Source organism: Salmo trutta, chromosome 31, assembly GCF_901001165.1.
Source record: "Salmo trutta chromosome 31, fSalTru1.1, whole genome shotgun sequence".
In the NCBI taxonomy this organism is placed as follows: Eukaryota; Metazoa; Chordata; class Actinopteri; order Salmoniformes; family Salmonidae; genus Salmo; species Salmo trutta.
In genome coordinates, this window is record NC_042987.1 from 32,469,154 (window position 1) to 32,487,072 (window position 17,919).

Here is a 17,919-nt window from a genome sequence, read left to right on the forward strand (position 1 = left end):
GAACTCGAACATAACGAGCTCCGACTGGGAACAATCGGAATTCCAAGTCGGAAACTCTGGCATCTTTCTAGATCTCCAATCTGAAGATCACCGTTGTCATGATTTGACCTCATTTCCCTCCCCGAGTTTCCAGTTGTCTCGAAACTGCCACTTCATCTTTGGAATAAAACTTATACATATACGAATAAATATAAACTACCCTTGTATCATGTCAATGATGATCGCCAGAGATGACCACAATGACACAGCTGACATGTAAGCCAACTACTGGAGTGAAATCTGGGTTAATGTTAACTAGCTAGCTGGTGACAATGTGTGACCTGAATGAATTCTCTACTCTGTTTTACTTCATGGAAATGTAACATGTCATACATTTATTTAAAAAACAGCAAGATGACATAGTGGAATCAAAACAAAAGTGCCATTGTGAAGAAAAAAAACAAAACAATGATATCAGTAGGCTTTTAGATATTTATTATTCGGCTGAAGAAGCCTGCTCAAAGCCAGTAGAAAACAAAGATCCATGGTTCTAACACTGGAACATACACACAAGCATTTCACTACACCCGCAATAACATCTGCTAAATGTGTATGTGACCAATAAAGTTTGATACAGAAGAAAAGTTTAAAATAACTCAACTTTTTTTCTTTTTTTAAATAAAGGAGGTATCAACGTCAAGACCCAACTCCACTGCCTCAAGGGGAAAATGGCATTTTCTGAGAATAACAAAAACACATCCAACAGCAAGAGGCATCAACTGCTTGAACTCTTACAATGAAAAGAGAGAGGAGAGAGAGAGAAAGAGAGAGATAACTAGTCAGTTGTACAACTAAATGCATTCAACTGAAATGTGTCTTCTGTATTGAATCTAACCCCTCAGAGGTGAAGGGAACTAAAAAAATTAAAAAAATTAAAAACACTTCATGAGATAAGTGGAAGATAATGTTTTCAGATGAACTAAGAGACATTTTGTGACCCAGTAGCATAATGGACTGAACTACAGCTTTTTGAAAACAGCCAGTCACAGAGGAATGACTAAATTAATGCTACATTTTCTTTAAAATTAACTTCAACGAAATACTGACACCACAGAAAATGTTCCAATGTTCCATCAATAACATGTTATATTCCAAATCTTTGAGTTCTATGAGCACGTCATTAATACAGTAAAGTATCTGAGCATATCCTGAGTGGGTTCTAGGTGAGTTTGGCTGTACCAGCAGACGTCTGACTAAGTGCACAGTTCTGAGGAGTGAAAGGTGAAATAAATAGCACCTGAAATAAAAAAACAAAAAGGCCTGAGTCAGATGTAACCAAAATATTGTTGTGGTTTGTTGCTGATGCCAATCTTGCGGTCAAGTGATTGAAATACAAAAACAATTGTCTTTCGAGACTTAAGTTGCATAGGCGGCTTTAAGAATGATTATTTTTTAAGTAAAAAGGTCCATGAGATTTTTGCATTCAATGTTCGCACTGATCAAAGTCATAAAATAACCACACAGAGGGAAGAAAACTAAGGAACAAAGTCCTTTAAGAGGTTCATAAATGTAACTGTAGATATTTAAAAGTACAATGATTGCATATAAAAAAATGCAGCAAAAATGTATATCTTCAGAACATATATTGTAGAACACAAGTAAAAAACGTGGGTACATTACTCAACCTTTCAAATGTAACAAGGCCTAACAGTATCAGTTACCGCATGAATTCAGTCACTAACGTTCTTTCGCACAAGCTCAGCCCTCAAAGCAAATTCTACCAGTAATTAATAATGCGTTAGAAAAAGTCTGAGTAAAATCTTGACATAGTGTAGATTTGGACTAGAATACAGTGAAATTAATACTATTCATAGTGAGATGATTTGGAGAACATTAAGCAGAGATTAGAGCTAGAGGTTACACGCTTTCAGCTGCCAAAGACTGAAAAGAGAAACTTCATATCTAAGTGATTTTATGAGCCTGGGCACAACGGGTTCAGGAGAATTGCTGTATGACAGGCTGAACTTGATACAGTATGTGCAATCAAATCCAAATCGTAAAAAATTAACTGTGTCTCACTACACACTCGAGGCATATCAATAAAAACAAGTAGAAAAGTAAAGATATATATATATAATAATTCATAATAAACAATAATAATAAACGGGTTTGCAGCAGCACAACATCATCTCTGTTGTTTGAGTCCCTCTCGAACATCAACTACTCACAAACAGGCACACTTTCAACATATCAGGTCAGGCGCAAAGACACTCAAACACCATTCACACCCCCTACCTAGCCACTCTAAACACCATTCATTTTACATTCTGCCAAAGCTTATCTCTTAACCTCTTCAGTTTACAAAATCGAAACAGATCTGAAACACAAAAGACAAGTCACAGAAAGACCATATCACTGGAAATGCAAGCGCCGTTTCAGACTGGGCAACACTTGGGAAGCCCGATCTCAGAAGGAGAGTGCAAATAAGCAATTAGGCCCGAGGTGGTGTGGTATATGGCCAATATACCACGTCTAAGGGCTGTTCATATACCACAAACCCCTGAGGTGCCTTATTGCTATTATAAACTGGTTACCAATGTAGTTAGAGCAGTAAAAATACATTTTTGTCATACCCGTGGTATACAGTCTGATATACCACAGCTTTCAGCCAATCAGCATTCAGAACCACCCAGTTTATAACGCTTTATAAACGCTGTGTAAACATGTTGAGCGCTACGTATATGTAATAAACCACGTAAGCGCTATGACAAGTTTAGGAGGCAGTGACGCCCTCCCACTCCACCAGGTATTGAACCTTGCCGTCCAGGGTGACCCGGCGAGCTAGGATGCGGTACTTTTCCCCGCACTCCAGGCGGCCTGCCACCCCAAAGTAGCTACTGATTGAGCTCTTCAGGTGGGACAGCTGACCACCTTGGCACAGCCCGTGCACTATGTCCGTGGAGTGGAGCCCCGGCAGGGGGTTGGGGGGCTCTGGGAGGTGGTGGGGGTCTGGCTGGTGAGGGGGGATCTCAGGGTTGGGGGGCTGGAGGGGGGCCCGACGTGGCCGGCCCCGTCTCCTCTTCAGGGGGGGCTGGGCGATGGGCCAGTGGCGACTCGTGAACGTCTTACTGGAGCTACACAAGCTGGGGAGGAATAGGGAAGAGAGAGAGCAAGAGAGAGAATTAGTGAGGTTGTGCACTGATGTTGGGCGATTAGGTCTGGCTCGCAGTCAGCGTTCCAATTCATCCCAAAGGTGTTCGATGGGGTTGAGGTCAGGGCTCTGTGCAGGCCAGTCAAGTTCTTCCACACCAATAGACAAATAATTTCTGTATGGACCTCGCTTTGTGCATAGGAGCACCGTCATGCTGAAACATGAAAGGGCCTTCCCCAAACTGTTGTCAAAGTTGGAAGTACAGAATCGTCTAGAATGTCACTATGCGGTAGGATTTCCCTTCACTGTAACTAAGGGGACTAGCCCGAACCATGAAAAAACAGGCCCAGACCATTATTCCTCCTCCACCAAACTTCACAGTTGGCAATATGCATTGGGGCAGGTAGCGTTATCCTGGCATCCGCCAAACCCAGATACGTCCGTCGGACTGCCAGATGGTGAAGCTTGATTCATCACTCCTGAGAAGGTGTTTCCACTGCTCCAGATTTCTATGGTAGCGAGCTTTACACCACTCCAACCGACACTTGGCATTGCGCATGGGGATCTTAGGCTTATGTGAGGCTGCTCGGCCATGGAAACCCATTTCATGAAGCTCCCAACAAACAGTTATTGTGCTGGCGTTGCTTCAAGAGGCAGTACAGAACTCGGTAGTGAGTATTGCAACTGAGGACAGACAATTGTTACGCGCTTCAGCACATGGCGGTCCCATTCTGAGAGCTTGTTTGGCCTACTACTTCGCGGCTGAGACATTGCTGCTCCAAGACATTTCCACTTCACAATAACAGCACTTAGAGTTGACGGGGCAGCTCTAGCAGGGTAGAAATTTTACGAACTGACTTGTTGGAAAGGTGGCATCCTATGACGGTGCCACATTGAAAGTCACTGAGCTCTTCAGTACAGGCCATTCTACTGCCAATGTTTGTCTACGGCGATTGCATGGCTGCATGCTCGATTTTATACACGTCAGCAGCTGGCATGGCTGAAATAGCCTAATCAACTAATTTGAAGGGATGTCCACATACTTGGTGTACCATAATGCTATTGTAGAATGTACCTGGACTGTCTGGAGAGGCTAGTTGAGGTAGTTTCAGTGGTGCGGACGGCACTGATGGATTCCATCTCGGAGGTACTGGAGGAGGGAAGAGATCTGTCACTCCTGCTGCTGGGAGTAAAGAAGAACACCACCATTCAACAGTTTCACAAACTGAGCAAAAGTTTCACAAATTACATTTTTGGGGGATAGCTGACCTCCTTAAGGACTGGGAATCCAGAGGTGGTGGTGGCTTCATATCCTTCAGGGGGGATAAAGAGGTATTACACATCTCAATGGATGAACAACATACCCAAAGTTAAAACATTTTGAGAGGTAAAGGTGTTAACGTCGATCAATACAAGTAGTATTAAACACACACACCTGGGCCAAGAGTTCACTGGAGGGACTTAGCTTGGCCAGAGTCGCCAGGGAGTGACCTCCCTGCTTCTTCATCTTCTTGGCCTTCTTCACCACACCATTGGTTACTTCACTGGAACAACAAGATTCACACCGTCAAATTGAGTCATCATAGTTTACTGAAAACAAAAGGATAGTTCTCTTTTCTGGTCCCTTATCTTACCAGTCAACTTCTGGCTAACCAAACCCAACCAAAAGTAATCAGATAAAAACAAAAACATATCTAGCATGCAAAAAATTTGTTTTTAAATTAGTTAATTTTTTTGAGTTTCTCATAACATAATTTAGTAAAAACTTGATTTCCACCTTGTGTTGGTAAGGGGCTTGATAGCCTTCCTGCCTTTGATCTTGATCTCGTTGGAGGCCCGCTCTGGCTCCCCTCTGTCAGCCAGCAGGTCAGAGCTCTGGGGTCCCGGAGGAAAACGGATCCTCAGCCCAAAGAGGTGCTTCTTCTTCTTGATCTCCTTCCCTGACATGAACCTAAGAGAGATGGACAAATGAGGGTGGATTTGTATGCTAACATTAGAGAAATCATAAGGTCAGAGAGTTACTCACATGCTGTGGTTGCTATTCAGTGCTTCCAAAATACTTTCATATCGGTCCGACTGAGGAGTGGCTGAAAGCTGGATTTGGAAAAATGGAAAAGTCAGATTTATTTAGTGTTAAAATGTCATATATTGCTGTATCAAATAAAATAAACTCAACAAAAATATAAAACGCAACATGTAAAGTGTTGGTCCCATGTTTCATGAGGTGAAATAAAAGATACCAGAAATGTTCCAGACGTACAAAAAGCTTATTTCTCTAAAATGTTGTGCAGAAATGTGATTACATCCCTGTTAATGACCATTTCTCCTTTGCCAAGATAATCCATCCACCTGACAGCGCGAGGGAGAGAAAGGAAGGGCCAGGTAGAACAGCGCGAGAGCCGGAAGAGCCGGAAGAACCGGAACCCCCATCAGAAGCTAGCCAGCTAACTAGCTACTAGTCAGTTAGCCACTGCTAGCATTCATCACTGTTAACACGGACATCAGCCAGCCTCAGCCCGATCAATCCCTGCCAGTCTGCACAGCGCAATATCAACCCAGAGCATATCGGACTGCTTTTTCTCTACCATATTCTCCGGATTCCTACCGCAAGCTCTGAACCTTTAAACACGAAATCATCGCAGCTGGTATCCGAGAGGCTACTCCTGGCTAACGTCTCTGTCCCGAAGCAAGCACCAGCCTGGAGCTAGCCTCGAGCCAGGCCCATCTCCTGGCTAGCTGAAGATGTCCATCAGCCAATTCTTGTGCTACAACACATATTTTGCCATTGGCCTGGACCCTTTTACTGCCGACACAGAGCCCCGCCGAGCCATCACGACTGGTCTGCCGACGTAACCGTCCGAGGGGGTTTCAACAGGCTCCTCCGTTACGACGTCCCCCGAAGGCCCATCTGCTAGCCCCGGCCCACTAGCTGTCTGAATCGCCGTGTCTCCATCTCGCCTAGCTACTCACTGGACCCTATGATCACTCGGCTACACATGCCTCTCCCTAATGTCAATATGCCTTGTCCATTGCTGTTTTTGTTAGTGATGGTCTTACTTCACTGTAGAGCCTCCAGCCTTGCTCAATATGCCGTAGCTAGCCCTTCTGTTCCACCCCCCACACATGCGGTGACCTCACCTGGTCTATATGATGTCTCTAGAGACAAAACCTCTCATCGTCACTCAATGCCTAGGTTTACCTACACTGTATTCACATCCTACCATACCCTTGTCTGTACATTATGCCTTGAATCTATTCTTCCACGCCCCAAAATCTGCTCCTTTTACTCCTTTCATGCATGTTAACATTAGAAGCCACCTCCTTAAGTTTGTTTTATTACTGCTTTAGCACACTCCGCCAACCCGGATGTCATAGCCGTGTCTGATTCCTGGTTTAGGAAGGCCAACAAATATCCTGAAATTTCAATCACTTACTATAACATTTTCCGACAAGATAAAACTTTCAAAGGGGGCAGAGTTGCAATTCTGTCATACTATCCAGGTCTGTGCCCAAACAATTCAAGCTTCTACTTTTAAAAAACCACCTTTCCAGAAAGTCTTTCACCGTTGCCGCTTGTTATAGACCACCTTCAGCCCCCAGCTGTGCCCTGGACACCATATGTGAATTGATTGCCCACCCATCTACCTTCAGAGATCGTACTGTTAGGTGACCTAAACTGGGACATGCTTAACACCCCGGCCATCCCACAATCTAAACTAGATGCCCTCAATCTCACACAAATTATCAAGGAACCTACCAGGTACAACCCTAAATCCGTAACCATGGGCACCCTCTTAGATATCATCCTGACAACTTGCCCTCTAAATACACCTCTGCTGTCTTTAACCAGGATCTCACCGATCAATGCCTCATTGACTGCGTGCGTAATGGGTCCGCGGTCAAACGACCACCGCTCATCACTGTCAAACGCTCCCTAAAACACTTCAGCGAGCAGGCCTTTCTAATCGACCTAGCCCGGGTATCCCGGAAGGATATTGGCCTCATTCCTTCAGTAAAGGATGCCTGGTTGCTCTTTAAGAGATTTCCTCTCCATCTTAATTAAATAAGCATGCCCCATTCAAAAAAATGTAGAACTAAGAACAGATATAGCCCTTGGTTCACCCCCGACTTGACTGCCCTTAACCAACACAAAAACATCCGGTCGCGTTATACATTAGCATCGAATAGCCTCCGCGATATGCAACTTTTCAGGGAAGTCAGGAACCAATATACTCAGTCAGTTTGAAAAAGCTAGCCTTGGCTTTCCTAACAGAAATTTGCATCCTGTAGCACTAATTCAAAAAGGTTTTGGGACACTGTAAAATCCATGGAGAATAAGAGCACCTCCTCCCAGCTGCCCACTGCACTGAAGACAGGAAACATTGTCACCACCGATAAATCTACAATAATCGATAATTTCAGTAAACATTTTTCTACAGCTGGCCATGCTTTCCACCTGGCTACCCCTACCCCGGCCAACATCTCTGCACCCCCTGCAGCAACTTGCCCAAGCCCCCCCCCGCTTCTCCTTCATCGAAATCCAGACAGCTGATGTTCTGAAAGAGCTGCAAAATCTGGATCCCTATAAAATCAGCTGGACTAGACAATCTGGACCCTCTCTTTCTAAAATGAGAAGCCAAAATTGTTGCAACCCCTATTACTAGCCTATTCAACCTCTTTGTGTCGTCTAAGATCCCCAAAGATTGGAAAGCTGCCACGGTCATCCCCGTCTTCAAAGGGGGAGACACTCTAGACCCAAACTGTTATAGACCTATATCCATCCTGCCCTGCCTTTCTAAAATCTTCGAAAGCCAAGTTAACAGATCACCGACCATTTTGAATCCCACCATACCTTCTGCACTATGCAATCTGGTTTCCGAGCTAGTCATGGGTGCACGCTCAAGGACCTAAGCGATGTCATACCCGCCATCGATAAAAGACATTACTGTACAGCTGTCTTCATCGACCTGGCCAAGGCTTTCGACTCTGTCAATCACCGCATTCTTATCAGCAGACTCAATAGCCTTGCCATCTCAAATGACTGCCTCGCCTGGTTCACCAACTACTTCTCAGACAGAGTTCAGTGTGTCAAACCGAAGGGCCTATGTTCCGGACCTCTGGCAGTCTCTATGGGGGTGCCACAGGGTTTAATTCTCGGGCCGACTCTCTAATCTATAAACATCAATGACGTCACTCATGCTGCTGGTGATTCTCTAATCCACCTCTACGCAGACGGCACCATTCTGTATACATCTGGCCCTTCTTTGGGCACTGTGCTAACAAACCTCCAATGCCATACAACACTCCTTCCGAGGCCTCCAACTGCTTTTAAATACAAGTAAAACTAAGTGCATGCTCTTCAACCGATTACTGCCCGCAACCTCCCGCCCGACTAGCATCACTACTCTGGACGGTACTGACTTAGAATATGTGGACAACTCCAAATACCTAGGTGTCTGGTTAGACTGTAAACTCTCCTTCCAGGCTCACATTAAGCATTTCCAATCCAAAATTAAATCTAGAATTGGCTTCCTATTTTGCAACAAAGCCTCTTCACTCATGCTGCTAAGCATACCCTCATAAAACTGACTATCCTACTGATCCTTGACTTCGGCGATGTCATTTCCAAAATAGCCTCCAACACTCTACTCAGCAAACTGGATGTAGTCTATCACAGTGCCATCCGTTTTGTTACCAAAACCCGAAATACTACACACCACTGCGACCTGTACGCTCTCACTGGCTCCAGGTCATCTATAAGTCTATGCTAGGTAAAGTCCAGCCTTCTCAGCTCACTGGTCACCATAGCAACACCCACCCGTAGCACACGCTCCAGCAGGTATATTTCACTGGTCACCCCCAAAGCCAACACTCCCTTTGGCCGCCTTTCCTTCCAGTTCTCTGCTGTCAATGACTGTAACGAATTGCAAAAAAATACTAAATACAGAAAAAAAATAAAAAATCAAAAAAAAATCACTGAAGCTGGAGTCTTATATCTCCCTTTCTAACTTTAAGCATCAGCTGTCAGAGCAGCTTACCGATCACTGTACATAGCCAATCTGTAAATAGCACACCCAACTACCTCATCCCCATATTGTTACTTATCCTCTTGTACCCCAGTAGCTCTACTTGCACATCATCATCTGCACATCACTCCAGTGTTAATGCTAAATTGTAATTATTTCACCTCATGGCCTATTTATTGCCTTACCTCCCTACTCTTCTACATTTCCACGCACTGTACATAGTTTTTTCTATTGTGTTATTGACTGTGTTTGTGTGTAACTCGGTGTTGTTTTTGTCACACTGCTTTGCTTCATCTTGACCAGGTCGCAGTTGTAAATGAGAACTTGTTCTCAACTGGCCTACCTGGTAAAAAGAAAAAGAAAAAAGGTCTTTATAGCCTATCACAGTGATAACGGTACTGTGATAAAAAGGGAAAAAAAAATTTTGGGGGGTGAACTATTTTTTTCTTGACGTCAAGGATCACAATTTTGTTTAAGCGTTTTACCGTTTAAACATTCACACCCCTACTCCCAACTGTGTCAAGCTTCGTCCTACCTCCCCGAGCTGCAGTTGCTCCCAGTTGTCATTGATGTAAGTCATCAGCTCCAGCTCAGAATCAAAGTACTTCTTCTTGTGAATCACACTCATGTTGTAGAGGCTCAGGTGTGCAACGTCCACCCTATTGGACAGAAACAAGGAAGGAAGCACAGAACAGCTACAAGTCAATGATTCATTATGGGGATTGACGTGGAATAGAATAGCTTCATTTTGCTTAGAAGGAACGATGATAGACTGCTACTCCAGTTTCATAAAACATATATACACACACACACACACACACCCCAATGACACTGAATCAGTTTAACAGTAGTACAGTGTGTATCTTGTTTGCTTCAACACGGGAAATAGATCAACGGCTAGAGTGAATAACATCAATCCGTCTCGTACACCAATCAATCCGACACAAGTTTCTCTCACCATCTAAGAGGCAGTCGTTTGAGGTACTCTGGTTCACTACTGCAAACTGAGCAAATAAATAGATAGAACCTGGTGAAAAAGAAGCACAAGAGTAGATTTATTTTCTTGCATGTCATAGGTAGTCACTCGGCACATGCTTCTTGAGAGATGACTTATCATACGAGGCTTTAAAGGGGCGGTTGTTTAGTACCTGTCTCCATAGAGCATGGGCGTCTTAAAACACTGGATACACGCCTCGTGGAACCACTGCTTACACCTGTTGCACTGCAGCATCTTCAGGTACCAGCTAAAGGAGAGAGGGGTTAAAACAGAGGACGTGTGTGTGTGTGTGTGTGTGTGTGTGTGTGTTACACACTCTCCAGGCCCTCCACAGTAGCAGTAGCATTGCTGGATGTTGGTCTTGTGGCCCTGGTCCCACACCAGGTCCTCCAGGGAATAAGGCAGAGACTGCTTCAGCTCCTGCAGGGCTTTGGGACCCTTCTGTCAGAGAACACATACACCGGACTGTGAGCTCGATTTGGTTGGAGCGTCACCTTACTATTACTACGACCTTTTCACACAGTGGTTTTGTAATATGAATATTATGTGTGGGTTCACTTTCCAGTGTTTTCATATTGCATTATGTTATATTGTATTACGAACTGGGTGGTTCGAGCCCTGAATGCTGATTGTCTGAAAACCATGGTACGTCAGACTGTATACCACGGGTATGACAAAACATGCATTTTTACTGCTCTAATTACATTGGTAAAACAGTTAATAATAGCAATAAGGCACCTCAGGTATTTGTGGTACATGGCCAATATACCACGGCTAAGTGCTTTAGCCAGGCACTCAGCGTTGCGCCGTGCAGAGAACAGCCCTTAGCCGTGGTATATTGGCCATATACCACACCCCCTCGGACCTTATTGCTTAATTAGTGCATTTCTTTTTGTGTACCTTGCATGCTGAACTCACTAAATGTAAATGGACAATATACACAGACAAAACATTAGGAACACCGTCCTAATATTGCGTTTCACCCCCCTCTTTTGCCCTCAGAACAGCCTCAATTCGTCAGGGCATGGACTCTACAAGGTGTCGAAAGCATTCCACAGGGATGCTGGCCCATGTTGACTCCAATGCTTCCCACAGTTGTATCAAGTTGGCTAAATGTCCTTTGGGTGGCACCATTCTTGATACACATGGGAAACTGTTGAGTGAAAAACCCTGCAGCGTTGCAGTTCTTGACAAACCAGTGTACCTGGCACCTACAACCACCCCCCATTCAAAGGAACTTAAATCTTTTGTCTTACCCATTCACTCTTTGAATGGTACACATACACAATCCATGTCTCAAGGCTTAAAAATCCTTCTTTAACCGGTCTCCTCCCCTTCATCTACACTGATTAAAGTGGATTTAACAGGTGACATCAATAAGGGATCATAGCTTTCACCTGGTCAGTCTATGTCATGGAAAGAGCAGGTGTTCCTAATGTTTTGTACACTCAGTGTTAGTAATTATAGTATGGTAAGTACCTCTGTTGTGGCGAACACACACTCCCTACAGAGCCACTTCTCATCGGTGTCGATCAGGCTGGAGTCGATGATGGGGGAGTGGCAGAGCTGGTGGTATCCTGAAAAGAAAAGATGGGTCACAGTTAAGAGAGAATTACTATTGTATCAATACATTTTTCCCCAGAGGTGGGACCTCTAATGACTAGATAGCAAACAAGGAATCCTTAAATGGGATATGAACCTACAAACATCTGGTCCCAAGCATAATTTTACAACCTTGTTTTTGCGCTACAAGACAAAGAAGTTACAGTGGGTTTTGACCAGAGGCAGAACCCTCTTGACAACGCGTCGCTCCACTTGAAATTTGCATAAAGCTTTTCCACCCCTCACCCACCCACAATTTCTCGGCATGTCCTCATTGAAAATTAACGGGGGCGGAACATCTCTTGCCGAATTCGTTGTTGGTGAAAATCCACTTAGGAAGGGGATTAAGCTTTACCCTGTCCACATTGTTATTAAGGTGATTAACTTCTTTGGGAACGGGGGGCAGTATTGAGTAGCTTGGATGAATAAGGTGCCCGGAGTAAACTGCATGCTACTCAGGCCCAGAAGCTAGAACATGCATATAATTAGTAGATTTGGATAGAAAACACTAACGTTTCCAAAACTGTTAAAATAATGTCTGTGAGTATAATGTCTGTGAGTATAACAGAACTCATATGGCATGCAAAAACCTGAGAAAAATCCAACCAGGAAGTGGGAAATCTGAGGTTTAATTTTTTAAGTGATTGCCTACCCAATATACTGTGTCTATGGGGTCAGATTGCACTTCCTAAGGCCCCCACTAGATGTCAGTCTTTAGAACATTGTTTCATGCATCTACTGTGAAAGGGGAGCGAATAAGAGCCGTTTGAACCAGGGGTCTGGCTGAAATCCTTGAGTTGTTTATTGCGCGCGGCCGTGAGCTCCGTTCCCTTTCCTTTCCTTTCTAAAGACAAAGGAATTGTCCGGTTGGAATATTATTGAAGATTTATGACAAAAACATCCTAAAGATTGATTATATACATCGTTTGACATGTTTCTACGAACTACAATGGAACTTTTTTTACTTTTCGTCTGGACTTTGTGAGCACGCCTTGTGCATTTGGATTACTGGACTAAACGCGTGAACAAAAAGGAGGTATTTGGACATAAAGATGAACTTTATCGAACAAAATTAACATTTGTCAAACATGGAGACCTGGGAGTGCCATCAGATGAAGATCAAAGGTAAGTGATCCATTTTAATGCTATTTCTGACTTTTGTGACACCTCTCCTTGGTTGGAAAATGGCTGTATGGTTCTCTGTGGCTAGGTGCTAACCTAACATAATCGCATGGTGTGCTTTTGCCGTAAGCCTTTTTGAAATCTGACACAGCGGTTGCATTAAGGAGAAGTTTATCTTTAATCGCATGTTAAACACTTGTATCTTTCAATGTTTATGATGAGTATTTCTGTAATTTGATGTGGCTCTCCGCACTTTCACAGGATGTTTTTTTGAGACAATGCATTTCTGAACATAACGTGCCAATTTCAAATGATGTTTTTGGACATAAAGATGAACTTTATCGAACAAAACACACATTTATTGTCTAACATGGAGTCCTGGAAGTGCCATCCGGTGAAGATCATCAAAGGTTAGTGATTCATTTTAACGCTATTTCTGACTTTTGTGACACCTCTCCTTCTTTGGAAAATGGCTGTATGGTTTTCTGTGGCTAGGCGCTGACCTAACATAATCGCATGGTGTGCTTTTGCCGTAAAGCCTTTTTGAAATCAGACACTGTGGCTGGATTAACAAGAACTTTCTTTAAAATGGTGTATAATACTTGTATGTTTGAGGAATTTTAATTATGAGATTTCTGTTTGAATTTGGCGCCCTGCAATTTCACTGGCTGTTGGCGAGGTTAAGCCCTACCTTGTCCACATTGTTAGGAAGGCGATTAAGCCCTACCCTGTCCACATTGTTAGGAAGGCGATTAAGCCCTACCCTGTCCACATTGTTAGGAAGGTGATTAAGCCCTACCCTGTCCACATTGTTAGGAAGGCGATTAAGCCCTACCCTGTCCACATTGTTAGGAAGGCGATTAAGCCCTACCCTGTCCACATTGTTAGGAAGGCGATTAAGCCCTACCCTGTCCACATTGTTAGGAAGGTGATTAAGCCCTACCCTGTCCACATTGTTAGGAAGGCGATTAAGCCCTACCCTGTCCACATTGTTAGGAAGGTGATTAAGCCCTACCCTGTCCACATTGTTAGGAAGGCGGTTAAGCCCTACCCTGTCCACATTGTTAGGAAGGCGATTAAGCCCTACCCTGTCCACATTGTTAGGAAGGCGATTAAGCCCTACCCTGTCCACATTGTTAGGAAGGTGATTAAGCCCTACCCTGTCCACATTGTTAGGAAGGCGATTAAGCCCTACCCTGTCCACATTGTTAGGAAGGCGATTAAGCCCTACCCTGTCCACATTGTTAGGAAGGCGATTAAGCCCTACCCTGTCCACATTGTTAGGAAGGTGATTAAGCCCTACCCTGTCCACATTGTTAGGAAGGCGATTAAGCCCTACCCTGTCCACATTGTTAGGAAGGTGATTAAGCCCTACCCTGTCCACATTGTTAGGAAGGCGGTTAAGCCCTACCCTGTCCACATTGTTAGGAAGGCGATTAAGCCCTACCCTGTCCACATTGTTAGGAAGGCGGTTAAGCCCTACCTTGTCCACACTTGTCGCAGATGACAATCTCGTTGGGATCCTCTGAGCACTCATCCTGGCATATTGTGCATACCATGTCCTCTCCTCCCTCGTCCCCTAAAAAAAAACACAGGTAAGATGGGTCATTCCTCTAGATCAGGGTTTCCCAAACTCAGTCCTGGGGCCCCTCCTGGGTGCACATTTCGTTTTTTTGCCCCAGCACTACACAGCTGATTCAAATAATCAAAGCTTGATGATAAATTGGTTATTTGAGTCAGGGTGTAGTGCTAGGGGAAAAAACTAAACGTGCACCCGTGGGGGGATCAAGTTTGGGAAACTCTGCTCTAAACGATCAACAACGCATAACAGTTAACGTTTGTACTTTATAACTGACAAACAAAGGTGCGAGACCATGGTGGGAAGTCTCCATTTCACCAATGTGATGTGTGCACAGTGCTATATGCAGTACCATCTCCACAAACCTATCCCCATGTGCTACCAATCCAACATAATCAAACAAGATATGCTACTTTCACCCAAAGTTCACTGAAAAAGGAATCTGTCATTCATATCCAGTCCAAAGAGGGAGGGACCCTTTAGGAAGTGGATGTCATTTAATATAGAAGTTAAACACTTATTTTTCGCAACACCTACAACCTCACTAAATAAAATGGCATAGCCTAGCATGCTGACCACACCAGTCACGTACACGGCAAAATAATGCATGTTATTCAATCATTGCACCCACACTGCTCGCGCGTGTCTGCGTAGCAAGGTGCTAAAATCTAACTTGGTTCTATTTGTGATGCTTGACGCGCTGCAAGTCCCACCTCCTCATTGGTTTTTAGGAGCGTATACCCACGTGGGTGATTGAAAGATGAACTGAGGTCCACACTCCAGTCCATTCGGTAGTGCACCTTAAAGTTGGTTGCCAACTGCCATATAAAGTCGAAAGAAGAAGCCTGAAGGAGGAGAGATTACTAGAAACAAACCTTTACCCTTTTATCTGTGGATTAATTGTCGGAGTAGAGGACCAAGTGCATTTCAGGTAAAATAACAACCCAATGTTTATATCTCAGGACAAATTAGCTAGCTAACTTGCCATAAATATTTAATGCTTTTCGACCTGTCCCCAAATGAATATAGTTGGTTCAGAGTCCGTTTTGATATTTCAACCTGCGTGTCCTGATCGTGTCTGGTGTAGGTGGACAAAATGGCAATGGCGCACACACGGTCTGGTCAGAGTGTACGCATCAGTGCACAGGCCCTAGAATATGAACTTTATAACTTTAGGTGACTTTAGTTGAGAGGCCCAACAAATTAATTCCTACTCAAATACAACTGGGGGTGCCATTTGAGGTTCAATATAACACAATCATATTTTTCTGCCACTTAGAACAAATACGATTGTGCAATTCCAATATGTCAAACATCAGTCATGAGTCATCTAACTAAAATAGGTGTTAATAGATGACAATCTAATTTCTAGGCCCCTCCCTGAAGTGTGACTCGTTAACATGTATAAAATTAACATGTATGAACACAGTAACACAGGCTGAGGAGTGCCTTCCCTATGCTTGTCTGTGGGGAATTTACAGTTGGTGTAGGAAATTCTGTGGTCTGTTAACTGTCTGGGACAAATTACAAAAGATAAACCAGGAGGAGATGGAAGAAACCTCAACCAAGGATAACAAGACAACCGGAGATAGAATGAATGAGGGCAAGCCTAACGGAATGAATAAACACATTTAACTGAAAAACTGTACATCCTGGAGAAGAAATTATACTTTCTGAAAGCAAAATTCTAAGGATTCTGCCCACTGTCTATTGGCAATATCTGTGGAGAAAATAGAAAGGCATGTATTTTTACTAGCAGACCGCTTTTTCTTAAGAGTGTAATACACACATATTACACAGATGGCAAATATCCAACAAGATGAAAGTTCAACATACTATCAAGTAAGCATAAAACGGTCCATCGCATTGACTATCAAAAATATGACGAACTTGACATGGAGCATGTCTTGTGCAGAAGAACTACTTGCCTGTCTGAATGTCTTTCCACAGAACCCAGGACTTGGACCGATCTTCAAAGACAACAAAGCAGCGGTGCTTGTCCTTATTTATCTGAGGGAGAAAAAAAAAAGATCAAGATCCTTTACTGCAAAATGACATAAGATATGTCTGAAATTGTATTTACACCAAATTGAAACTTTCCACCTAGTAACTACAGCTGCTTACCTTTGTGATAGTCCCCAAATAAAACAGCCCATCCGACCATCGGGCTAGGACCTCTTGTCCCTCTTCAAACTTGTAGACGAGCTTGGTGTCTGTGTCCCCTCCATGTCTATCCTCGGTAGAGTGGACGCTGGTCAGGGACACTGGCGTCTTGCACTGCTGCCGAAGGGAATGTGCTTTCTGCTGGTGGACCGGCAAGCGCTCTAATGCCGTTGAGTCTCTGTCATATTGGAAGAGAGAGGTGAATTAATTCCTAAATCGTCCCCCCCAAAAAAAAAATAGGTGTCACTGTCAAACGTTGTCATTGTATTGAAGCTACAGATCAGTTGAGTCTCACCGTAGCAGTATATCTGAGACACAGAATAAAAGGGGATTATTTCAATGGGAACACTGGAAAGCCAAATCACACTTTTTAAGTAACAGTATCCAGCTACTCAATAGAGAATTGTCTAGAATTTGACAGGTTGCGTCAACTCAGCTGTCAAGTAACTCAACATACTAGATATCTGTGAGAAAATGAATAGTCTTGATGCCCTATCCCACTCTGCACCGTCACTTTTTCCTTTTGTTCGTGGGCTAGTTAGCTAGCTAGCTGTCTGGACATTTGCATCCGGGATGAAATAATGAATTGATACAATTAACGGCACATACGTTTTCAGTTCAATGGCTAGCTGGATACATCATGTATGCAATTTGTCTTAGCAGTTGTCTACAGGCACAGGTATCGAGCTATAACAGACGGGATGATTCTGGAGCGCAACCTCAGCGAATAACATGTTATTTTGATAAGTTTGCGAGCTACCTCATTCGGTCAGTTAGGAGGGTCAAAATGCCACATATATTGAAATACTCGGTCGTAAACCGGTGATTGGCGTCTTGTCCGAATATCGGTAAATCTCCTTGAAATGCTCCTCTCAAAACATGACACAATATAAATGTTGTTTAGAAAATAACAAACGGGTCATTCTCCCCTAATACATTCGCCATTTTTATTTCCCGCTGATATGGGAGTGCATTGTGGGAAGCGCTCGGTCAACCGTGGCAGAAAGGGAGGCCCCAGTCGGCGGGAGATTTGTTGCCCTCCAGCAGTTAGTGTTGTTTCGCCCACCAAGCAAGGAGTTTTTGTATGGAGTTCAATGAGAGAGTGTCAAATTTGGGCAACAACAAAAAAATGTATGGCTTATTTGCTACGTGGGGTTTATTCGATCCAATAGAAGTTTCATAATGCTAAATATAAGTAGGGAAGGTGACATCCCGGAAACTTAAAGAAAAAACACTTTATAATCGGAGATGGCTATGCATGTTCATTAAATGAGGCTAGTAGCATAGCGTCTCTCTCCAT

General features: G+C 43.6%; 1 protein-coding gene across 3 annotated transcripts; it reads right to left on the reverse strand.

Annotated features, from left to right (window-relative positions):
• Positions 1-453: 453 nt before the first annotated feature.
• LOC115169993 (metal-response element-binding transcription factor 2) lies at positions 454-17,591 on the reverse strand. 3 transcript variants are annotated; one of them, XM_029726176.1, is made up of 15 exons: positions 17,380-17,591; positions 16,581-16,797; positions 16,385-16,466; positions 14,361-14,456; positions 11,633-11,730; positions 10,470-10,594; positions 10,305-10,400; positions 10,115-10,183; positions 9,692-9,815; positions 5,157-5,224; positions 4,908-5,081; positions 4,566-4,674; positions 4,400-4,443; positions 4,206-4,307; positions 454-3,122 (listed from the first exon to the last, which is right to left on the reverse strand). In XM_029726176.1, exons 1-15 carry the CDS (start codon positions 17,382-17,384, stop codon positions 2,753-2,755), a joined length of 1,779 nt encoding a protein of 592 aa, XP_029582036.1. In that variant the 5' UTR covers positions 17,385-17,591; the 3' UTR covers positions 454-2,752. The 3 variants fall into 3 exon arrangements, with proteins under 3 accessions (XP_029582036.1, XP_029582035.1, XP_029582034.1); XM_029726175.1 differs by having other exon boundaries at positions 4,206-4,310; XM_029726174.1 differs by having other exon boundaries at positions 4,206-4,313.
• Positions 17,592-17,919: the final 328 nt, after the last annotated feature.